The sequence below is a fragment of the Gavialis gangeticus genome, unplaced genomic scaffold (assembly GCF_001723915.1).
Source record: "Gavialis gangeticus isolate Ggan-Ray unplaced genomic scaffold, GavGan_comp1, whole genome shotgun sequence".
Lineage (NCBI taxonomy): Eukaryota > Metazoa > Chordata > Crocodylia > Gavialidae > Gavialis > Gavialis gangeticus.
In genome coordinates this window covers 35,804,263-35,815,811 of record NW_017729006.1, presented here as the reverse complement: position 1 = coordinate 35,815,811, position 11,549 = coordinate 35,804,263, and the positions used below count along the sequence as shown (strand labels likewise).

General features: G+C 42.2%; 1 protein-coding gene across 3 annotated transcripts in view; it reads left to right on the top strand.

The window, feature by feature from the left end:
• Window positions 1-11,549, top strand: part of TPK1 (thiamin pyrophosphokinase 1) — a 716,169-nt gene that overhangs the window by 560,204 nt on the left and 144,416 nt on the right. The window contains exon 8 of one of the 3 annotated variants that reach the window (XM_019509110.1): window positions 1,769-1,887. The exons of the other annotated variants lie outside the window; for them this stretch is intronic. Within the exon in view, the coding sequence (XP_019364655.1) occupies window positions 1,769-1,854 (86 nt within the window). The 3' untranslated portion in view covers window positions 1,855-1,887. The remainder of the gene's footprint in view (window positions 1-1,768; window positions 1,888-11,549) is intronic. 3 annotated transcript variants of the gene reach the window in all.

Here is an 11,549-nt window from a genome sequence, read left to right as displayed (position 1 = left end):
ATATTCCAGCAGATTCGATTAACCAAGCCTGCTCCAATGCACTGTAATTACAACGCATCGGGGCAGGCATCGCACATATCTACAGGCACCCTAATGTATTTGATGCTGTACATTGTTTGCTGTGCTTGTACTTTATAAGGCTTGCTTTACCCTTGTCATGTTTGAAAATTTAAGCTCTTTCGGGCCAAAACCCTGTGTTTTGTGCATTACATAAGCTACTGGCTTCCCACTCCTGGCTGGCCTTTAAGCAGTGTCAATTAATAACTGGCTAATTAACAGTGATAAAAAAAAAAAAAAACACACTACAAATCAGAAATGCCATCCAGAGTTATGTTTAAAGGTTGCTACTATGGAATGGTCCCTGATTTTAAGTAATAGTGCATTTCAGATTGCGTTAAAAGCTGTATTTAATACATTTCTCACAGTAGTCGTAGAGTAGTCAGCAGAAGAAATCATTGTTTAACATGCAGTGCCATCTACAGAATAGGCTGTGCAGTCTGTGAGTTCTCCGTATCATCTCTGTCATTTTTGTCACAGTGCTTATGACTGTTGTGGTCACTCTATGTACTGTACCTGCAGAGCCAGAAAAGTATCTCACATGTACCTAGAGCCAATAAATGCCAAATTAGAATATATTGATGAAGTGTTTTTCAGTGCACACACAGATAATGCACTGAATTAGAACAAATATATTTGCAGTGAATTAGAACAAAAGTCCAATATTCACTTTAGTGTACTGAGTATTGTATGCTTGTTTCAGTTTTCTGTGCAAGATGATGGTTTTTTCCCTACAAAAAAGGCAGACCCCTCTTATTCTCCCTAGATTAATTCTTTCTAAGGCCTTGGATGGCAGCTTCTACTACTTTCAGCTATCACTTTGTAATAGGACTTTAACTGCTCTTACTGTTTAGTCTGAATGGAAGCTGATTAGCATACCTACCAGTTTTAATGAAGTATTTGATTGTCTACAGATGAAGGACTCACACAAGGGTCTTCTTAGTTTAAGACATGGATTATGCAGGTCTTGTTTGTATAAGGATATTACAGCACCCCTAATGGGATATGGAGGGAATGGGGTGGGGGGAGGAGAGGAGGGGAAGGGCTGGAGAAGAGCTTGTAAGTGGCACAGAAAACTTGTCTGTGTTCATGTGCCATACATGCTAGTTGTAATACCAGACTCTGGCTTCTTTACTATTAATTCCATCCAGGAAGATCACAGTCCAACAGCAGAGCCTGACGAAGGTTATTTGTACCTGAAAGCTTGCAAAGAAAAATGTTTCCAACTATTTGAGTTGGTCTAATGAAAGATATCAGATTTACCCAAAGAGCCTTGTCTGCCAGTTGTAACTGATGCATCTTGGTAACTAGTTCTCTTAATAGAGAGCCAGGTTTATAAACAGAGTTCTCCTATTGCTATTCAGAGTTGCAGTAAGTGAAAAATATATGGATGAGTTAGTAGTTGCATTTCTAGTCCATAGAGTGTGCAGTACTAGTGTAGAGTAGGGAAATAGTACAGCATGGTCAGCAATTCTTTGGGTAGTCAGTTTTCATCCCCACAAATCCTAGTGAAGTTCTTCACAAATGTGGATACCAAGGTTTGATACAGAAGGCTAAATATCATCCCGAGCCCACTTATTTTGAAAAGATGTAAATGGAACCTCACTTCCAGGGTTCTGCTATTTACTTGATAGAGCAAGAAGCCCTTTTACAAGCTAGCGAAAAAATTAAGTCCCCAGAAAATGACCCCTCCCTCCTTTTCCTGTTTTAGTGTTTCAGGATTCCAAGATGGCAGACCTTGATGATTTCACTTGCCAGAATTTGGTATTGTGCATCCTGCATGTTACACCACTGTAGTTGGGACGGGAGGTTGAATCAGAAGGGTTGAGGGTGAGTTCTACGTTCTAAGAAAGCTGAAAAGTATTTTTATGGCAGGTCGTCTTCATTTTTTTTCTAAATGCTGGGTGTTAGACGCAGCATGGAAATCTGAAGGATTAATAGTGCCAACAAAGATGAATTAGTGGTCTGAGTGTCTTAGATTATCAAAGCTACATGTTAAATGCAATTTATCACACTGCCCTGCAGTTCATCGGGTAGATAGCAGCAGCAGCACAGCAAGCGCAGAGGTGAGTGAGGGTGTAGGTATATAATAACTCCTTTTTTATTTAATTTACATTAAACCTGAAAAGGGACAGAAATATGAGTTAACAGAGTGCTACAGAATGTTAAGATAATTATGTTGCAGATATCCTCAATGTTTCCATCTTTAAAGTGGTTTTGAACTGCTTAAATATGACAGTTACTGCAGACTGTGATTAGATAAATGGATGCAAATAACTGATGAATGATTGATGATGGCTTTATATGTTTATCATTATATACTGTTGTAAACAGTTTCTTTCCCAGCAAGGATGGAGCCTGTAGGCAACAGGCTGATGTACCGCATTTTGAATTCAAACCATAACTTTTAAACAGCATTAGGGTCTGCATTATAGCTGTGGGTTATACACTGGGATAGTCCTTGAATAAATGATTAGTTGTCTCCACTGATGTCAGTGAATTTGGTACCGAGCAACTTGAAGTCTCAGGCATTGGATGCAAGAGAAGTGGGGCAGTAGGATTGGCAGAAAGGGGTTTGACAGTACTCTTGGGGAACTGGAGCTCAGCAGAATTTCAGCTAATTGTATATCCTGGGTGAGGTTATTCAAAGAGTAAGACCTGACAAAGAATGTCTTGCATTTGAAAGCTTGTCTAACTTTATCCCAACTACATAGTTGGTCCAATAAAAATATCACCCTAAGAAATCCTTGCCTCAAAAGGTGAAGAAAGAAGGGAAACCAGCCTCCTCATCTCTGTCTTCTGATCTGTCATGTTTAGGGACCTACTGAAATCGTGGCAGAAGTGCACTGTGCAGTGGCTCCTTCAATCTTGCTTGTTTTGCTGCCACCTCCCCCATCCCTCCCAAATTGGCTGAGGGGCCCCAGTGGCCCCACCACTTGCTGCTGATTGGCCAGGAGGCAAAAACCACAGCATATAAGACTGCAGTTTTTGCCCCTCAGCCAATCAGCACCAAGTAGTGGGGCCATTAGGAGCCCTTGGCCAATCGAGGCGGGGGGGTTGCGCGTGGCAAAACAAGCAAAATTAAAGGAGGCTCTGTGCAACGCGCTTCCACCATGACTTCGGTAGGTTGTTTTATGCTGCTTCCCTTCCTAACTGTCCACTGTTCTATGCTCCTTCTTGGAAACTAAGGCATTATGAATGGTGAGATGTGTAAGAAATGTTTAGAGCTTTATTCTAATATAATCTCTATTATAAGAAGCATTTAGGCAACACCAACTATGGTTCAGTAAGTATAAGTTGATGGAATACAAAGGTAAGCACGACATTCTTGAAAAGGGCAGTTTTGATGATGGGGTTCATGTAATAAGGATCATTCATGTAATAAAGATCTTTCTGTTTAATTCACTACCTGCCATTTGCCAAAGTGTTGAATAATCACTGAGCAGAGAGGGGTAGCAGGCAGGGCAGTGTGACACCTTATAAAATAGCTCATTTACAAAATCAGAAACTTTCGTGATAGCCTATTTTATCAGATGTTATGAATGGATTAGTCGCCTATGAAAAGCTTATGCATTTTTGGGTTCATTTTGAATGAGCTAGTATTCAAGGTGCCACACTGCCCTGCCTTCTGCCTTAATAATCACTGTACATTGAACATTGACTCTGTTTTGAGCAGGACAAAAATAACTGTATACAAATAAATTACAAGGTAACTTTTCATTTTGAATGAACTATTCACTGGAAGATTTTAATAATCAGAATATTACCGAAGAAAATTCCCCAACTTACTAGCAACTTTTGCTTTCTAGTATACTACTACATCAGTTTCTCTGCAGGCCTGAAACTTGTCTCTCACTGTAACCGTAACATTGTAGAACAGAAAAGAAAACTTGCCTGCATACCTCGTGCATGCTGCTTTTGTGCTATTAGGTTCTGTTTTGTTGACCTTTCAGAAGCAAGTGAAATGGTAGTCCTGTTTGCTTACACATCAAAGTACTGCCAGTCTAGTGTGTGCATTAACCTTTTGAGCGCCCCTGATACTATTGTTACGCCAAGGCCAGCAACGCAGATGCCAGAGTGAATTGAAAAGGGATAAATTGGACGTTATGCAAAACAACTCATCTAAAGACATTCTTCTTTGGAGACAGAGAAAAGGGTTTTTGTGTGTATTTAAGTACTTCGATGGTCTGTGAATCCTGTAATTTGCTTAGCCAAACAAAACTTCAAAACAGATGGTTTCTAAATTTGGGGAAAATAAGCGTTTCAGTATTTTTTCCCTGTGCAGTCTGCTGTTATGTGTTACCACTGACATTATTTGGAAATTAAACTGGGAAATAAAAATTGGGATCTTTACCCACTGAATACTAATTGCAGGAACATGCAGTTTTTATTGTGTGCTAGGTTTTCATATGCACATTTAGCCTAAGATTTGTTTATGCTCTGATTTAGTGATCCTTGCTGCCGACTTGCATAAACACTAGCAAATCAGTCAGTTGGAGTCACCAGTATATTCAGCTCCCAGCTGCATTCACTAATAAAAGGGAGAATGACAAGTTCCCTCCTTACTGTGTCTCTGCAGAGGAGGAAGTGGAAGAAAATAAGGAAATAATTTATTGCATTTACATAGCACCTGCCATCATCCAGCAATCTGTATAAGCATTTTACAAATGTTAATATTCATGTTAATCTGGCAACAGCCGTGTGATGAGAAAAATACTGTATGCTCATTCTGCCTTGACGAAACTGAGGCACAAAGAGATTGTCTTGTGTGTGGTCAAAACACCCAGGTTCTTCTTTGTGATGAACCTGGGAATCCTAACTCCCAACCCCATGTCCTACGAACAAGACTACCTTCCCATTTTCATCTGGAATAAAAATAAAGCAGGACTGTGTAATTGGTTATATATCTGTTGTGTTTGCTTATTATTTTAAACATATATGTAACGAGATTTAAAAACAAATCATACGCTGCCTTCAGAGCAAATGTCTGCTATCTTACACCTGTGCACCCCCACTGAACTTAATGAGGTTGTGTAGATGTAACAGAATAAAATTTGTCTCAATCCCTTAAGTAACTCAAGTCTTGTAAATTTGGGATGATTTTCATCTTTGCTTGCCAGTATAATAGTACCTTGCTTTTAAGTGGACTAACCAAGAGGTGAAGTGACTGCCTCTGAAAGTGAGGTGTTTGACTGTAGCCATGTTGGTCTAAGGCAGGGGTTCTTAACCTGGGGTCCGTGGACCCCCAAGGGGTCTGTGGATAGATTTCAGGGGGTCTGTGAACTTGGATGGGGAAAAAATTACATCTTTATTTTCACTAACCTCTAACTGAAATTTAGCATTTCCTTCAATTATGAATGTAGGCAACAAACCATGGTAGTATTAGCAGTACCTGTGACTTTGTCACCAATAGAAATCACAGATATTTTCATATCACATTACAGTTGTTGCAGATATCTCGAAATATCATTTATGCTCATCACTACTTCGAAATTACGGTAGTTATTAGACCTGCCGCTAGATCACACGTGATCACAGTCTTCCTGTCTACAGATGCTCATTATTCTGAGAAGGGGTCCATGGCACAAAAAAGGTTAAGAACGCCTGGTCTAAGGACATAGGCAGGCAAGCTTCTTTGGGTAGATGTAGTATCTTTTATTATACCAACTGAGTAGTTGGAAAAAAGTTGTTTGCAAGCTTTCGGGCACAAGCACCCTTCTTCAGGCATAGGGTGGCTCTGCTGTTCTGAGATCTCCAAGGATCAGAACAGCAGAGAGGCCCCATGCCTGAAGAATGGTGCTTATGCCCAAAAGCTTACAAAGAACTTCTTTCCAACTACTCAGTTGGTATAATAAAAGATACCACATCTAACCCAAGAAGCTTGCCTGCCTTCTCCTTTGAAAGTGTGTACCTGCAGTGATTTCATTTGGGGTGTTAGTTCTCAGAATTCTAGATATGAGAGATGGGAGAGTAAGACTGCCAGGACTTTTAGGATCATTCAGGGCAGTCCCCTGCCATCACAAAGAAGCATGTTTCATAATCCTTTTCATAAACTGACCAAACTTCCATCATGTACCTGGTTCAGGCGTTGGACTCCACTACCCTTGTTAGGAGTCCAGAACCTTTCCCCTCTAATGGTTACAACTCATCTAGTTTCCAGCTTAAATTTATCCAGGGCCAGTGTATATGTATTTGTGTTTGTGCCGCTATTGTCCTATATCTTAAATTCCACTTTTTCCTCCCTGAATGTATTTGTAGAGAGCAGTCATTTACCTTCTCAGCTTTCATTTTCTTACATTAAACAAGCCAAGTTCTTTTTAGTCTCTTGTTAAAAGACAGATTCGTCATTCCCAGTCATCCTAGTACCCTTCTCTGCACTTATTCCAGAGTGAATTAATCTTTTTTGAACTGAGTGAGCAAAACTGTATTCACCACTCTCACTAGTACTCCACATAGTGGCATTACTGTTTCCCTGGTGCATCTTGGAAGACCCAACATTTCTAACTAGGGATGCACCAATAGAAATTTTGAGGGCCAATATTGATAGCTAATACCAATCTGATTTCCGATACAGCTACGTGCTGCTGGTAAGTCTATTGTGGTGGAAGGGGAGGGGAGAGGGGAGGGAAGGAGCATGACGGGGGACAGATCAAGGCCCCTGCGGTGAGGGAGGGAGTGGGGCTGGGGCAGGGCAGGGGACATGATGGAGCCGCAGCTTGTGTGGGGGTGCGGGGGGGGGTGACTCCTGCCACTGCGTAAACCTCAGGAGGGCATGGTGAGGGCATGTGCCCCCCGGATCTGTGTGGGGCAGGGCAGGCTGCAGCTGTGGGCTGGAGCCAGGGCAGCTCCAGGCTCTTCGTGGCAGGGGCTAGGCAGGCTGCACTGAAGGGGGGTGGTGGCAGCACTGGGAAGGAGCTGGGGGGGGCAGCCACCCCAAATTTCAGTGTAGCCTTGCTCCCAGCACCGCTGCTGTCCGCCTCAAGCACAGCCCCAGCCAAAGCCTTCCCACGCACCGGGAAGAACCTGGCGCAGCCCTGGCCCCAGCCTGCACCTTCAGCCTCCCTGCCCCCTCCCTGTGCAGATCCAGGAGCACACCCCCCCATACCTTCCCAAGGTGCTAGCAGTGGCAGGAGCTGCCATCCCACACCCCTGGATGAGCTGTGGCTTCATCCCGGCTGGGCAGCACCTGCCCCACTTCCTCCCTCATCAAAGGGGGTATTGATTTGCCCCCCTCCCTTTCCAGAACAACAGACTTATCAGCTTCACGCAGCTCTCCAAGCTGCCGATGTGTGCTCCTCACTGCCTGCATGCTGTGCTGTGGCTGCATGCATGCATGGACATTTATCAGCTAAATTATTGGCCGCATCAGGCTGATTCCCGATACAATCAATTTTCTTTCTATCAGTGCTAATCCAATGTATTGGTGCACCTCTATTTCTGACTCTTCTCTTGCCAGTGCAGTATTGTGCTCTATAAAATATTATCTGAGGTAGCTCCTTAAACTACAGTACTCCATTAGCTGTGGAAAATCTTCTCCATGGTGTTTTGACCAAAATACTGCATTTTTACTCAAATCTAAGACACGTTTTTTACCACCAATCAGTGTGGGGAAGGAAGCCTTGTCTTGGTTTCAAGTGCTGGCCGAAGGCAACGGGTGGCTCAGGTCTGGCTTTGGCCTCAGGTTTGGGTTGAAGCCAGAGTTGAGTCACCGCCTGCCCTGGATTGGAATAGCTCTTTTGGCTGGGAGCGAGGCATGTGGCCAGGGGGAGCACAGAGACCTCGGGGGGGAGGGAAACCTGCAGCATGCCCCCCCACCATCTGCCTCCTGTGCCTGCTTCCCTGCCTTCCCCATCCCTGCTCCTGCCCGCCTAATGCCTGTTCCCCTCCATTCATCTGCCTCCTCCCCATTTATCTTCTGCTCCTGCTATGACCCAGCCCAGCTGGGAGCTGCCACCACCACTTCTCCCTAGCTGGACTGGGAGCTGCAGGGGAGAGTAGGGGTGGGGGAGGCAAGGAGTGAGAGGGCAAGGGGGTGAGGTGCACACATGGGCACAGGGCCACAGACAACAGGGGGGCACATAGTGGGGGACAGAGAGGGGAGCAAGGGGTAGGGGCCTGGCTTCTCACCCCTCGATGCTGCTTTCCCCACCTCAGTAGTGGGGAGGGAGACACAAATTTAAGACAACCTTCCACTAATAGATTTATAATTTTCCATGTATAGAATCTAATTTGGGGGAGGGGGAGACTTAAATTCTAAGTCATCTTGGAATCAGGTAAATAAAGGAGTTTGATATATTCCAGGTAGGGTTTTCGCTATTTTACTTGGAAGGTTATTCTATAGACTAATGGGAAGACTTCCTGGTGATTCTGTCAAAATTAAAATTGGCTCAATATGATCGCTACTTCCCTTGCAGAAACTTTGCACCAAATCCCCTGTCTTGCTTGAGGAGGGATGTGCCAAATATAACGGAGACTAAAATCATGAGCTATAAGGGAAGTTAAATAAGAATAAGTTAAAACAATTTAAGGTCCTTGAATTTCACTGTGTATCTCTTCAGCAATAATCTCTATTGGCCTACAAGGAGGTGGTTGAATGGGAAGTATGGGAATAGCTGGGTGTATTAACACTCAAGACTTAGGCATATTGCTGTTAGGGTGGCATATTTCTTATGAGCCAGCTTTAGGGTTGAAAAAATATGTAAGAAATTCTGTAAATATCTTCAGAGTATGTAGCACCAGCTAGAATAAAAGGTGAAACTGCAGTTTACTATTTATTCATTTGATGTTGTTCTAAATATTGTAGTGTCTTTTTGTTGTGCCAAAGAAATTTGAGCAGCTGGTAGTACCATAAGGGTTCACAATTCTTACTGCAACTGTTTTAACTCTGATTTTTGTATTGCTATTTAACATTTCTGTTGACGTAAGTGAGAGACAAGGGAAAGGCACTTGCACCACTAATAAAAGACAGCACAATAATTGGAGAGGGATGAATGAATGAACTGAATGGAATTGTAGTCATCTTATATGCTTGATAATTCTTTTGCGTACTGGACCATTTTAGAACAATCAGAAGTTCAAGATCCTATTTATTTAATTTCTTGAGTTGTTCTACCATGAATTAAATCTGAATCCATAAAATATTTCATCCTTGATTTCAATAAAGATCATTTCATTTATGTATGGTAGAGGGAGATAACACTATTTTTCACATTTTGGGTTAACACCCTGCCATTGCAAAATGTCAAGTGGATGAGGGTGCCTAAAAATATCTAAGTTTCTCATGCTTTTCTCCTCTGGAGTGATTTTTGAGCAGATGTTTTGAAATAAAATGAATGCAGAGAATGATTAAAGTAGTATAAAAATTATACCTAGATTTTGTAACTTATACAGGTTTATGAACAAGTTTTGAACATACTTTATAAACAAAACAGCAGAGGACTCAATAGAAATAAAATATGCATAGAGTGTGCTTTGATTTCTGGTAAGGGAGCTGAGCAGCCTGTTCTTTTCTTAGCAGGTTTGGAGTGTTTTTGTAACCCTGATGGTCTTTTCATGAGAGGCAAGAAAGAGAAAAGATGGCAGCATGTCTATATCTTGATGACTAGGAACAAGTTTTATGAAAAGTGAATGTAGTGTTATTGCTTCTTTTTGTAGTTGCTGGGTGTATATTCAAGCACAAATGTATTCAGTTCTACTCTATCACCCATGCAAAGGTCTGAGTCAGTAGAACTGTACGGGTTTGAAATGGAGCACAAGTGTATAAGTCTAGGCAGAGAAAAATATTTCCTTTGAATCATTGAATATATCCATTCCTTCTTTAATATCAGAATAAAATTACATTATTTTTCAAATTTGGCAATGCATATGTTCTAGAACTTGAGACCTGTACCTCTTGTTAACTTTGGTTGTTCACTTTTTCTTAGAATAAAATGCTTCTAAAATTTGTGCAGGGTGAATCTCAAACAAATCCATCTCAAACAAATTTCTTATCTAAGCTGAAATCATCATGAATAATGTTGGCTTATCTTTTGGTATAATCTAATCTCACAAATTTTGAACTTTGCTATCCACACCCTATCTTGCAGTTGATTTTTGTCTCTTTTCTGCTATGGTTTATTTTATATACCAAATCATGCAATTTCTGACTTTTCACCACGCAATTTTGAATAATCTTACATTCCAATGATTCAGACAGGTTAATTCTTATTCTAGGTGGTTTAAAGTGCATACCAGTTTAAAATTGTACCAGAACAGGAACAAACATCACCTAAATATGATAGCTTCACTGTTTCACAAGAGCAGCTAGAATTGCAATCTCCCTTGCAGCTGTGCTTCCATAGTGCCTTCTGGGATAGAAATGACCTTGTCTTCTTGGAAATTTGGCCTGAGGCACTAGGAAATATCAAGCTCTTATTTCTGCTAGTAACAAGCCGGGCAGAAGTATCACACTGAGATTGTTGTTGCCATTTCTCTCAGCATAGAGGTATGGGATGAATATCTACTGCCTCCAGCTCCTCCAAGTATTGAATGCTCATGCTGCTGGGGCATGGCACTTCATTCGCAGTCTTCTCTTGCCAAACTGATTACCCAGTTGTACTAGATTTTCTTGAGCTTGACCCTGCAGCCTAGTGCATAAAGCTCTCATATGGTGCGTATGGGACCAGGTGCCATCCTCTGAACAGGTGACTGCTTTGGAACTATCCCCAGGAACTTTACTGCCAGTCCTGGAGGTGAAAGAAAAGAGCAGACTGATGGAAGTATGTGCCACACCAGACACAATGATTAGCAGTGTGTGTGAGAACTTCAGTATGCCAAAGACCACTTTCCTAGAGATCTGAATGGAGCTGACCCAGAGCTACGGAGGCACAGGCTACCAACATGCAAGTTCTTTGAGTCTGGAGAAGCAGGTGGCAAGAGCTGTTTGGAAACGGGCAAAAGCCAGATGCTATCCATACATGGCAAATTATTTCAATCTGTGAGGATCTGGTGTTACTCAGGAATTGTGCACAGCCATGAAGAAGACGGTCACTCTGTGTTTCCTCAGACTTTCCAATAGCCAGGAGGTCTTTGGCTTTGTCCGTATGCTGTTGTCTGGTGTCAACTTCTCTTGGGTGGCTCTGGGTAGCCTTTTACATTTCTTTTGTGTTGGAGACATCCTGGTTGCAGTGTTTCTGTTTTGTTTTGTTTTGTTTTGTTTTGTTTTTTAAGGGACTGATGAGTACAGACTTTCCCTTGAACCAAATTAGCAGAGCGGATAGTGGCACTGGATGTATTCGTGGGTTAGCTGGGCATGTGGGTTGATTGTGGGGAAGTGGGTGGACTGAATTGTGAAGAATGATGGCCCAGTACAAAATGGCAGCCATGTGCCTTTGCACCTGAATTATAAAAGGCTGGGTTACGTGTATGGCCCATGATTTTAGAATAGTTAGAGAGGAGGCCAGATCAGCCATCTTTTGGGAGGATGGGATATGAAAGCAACCTAAACTGGGAAA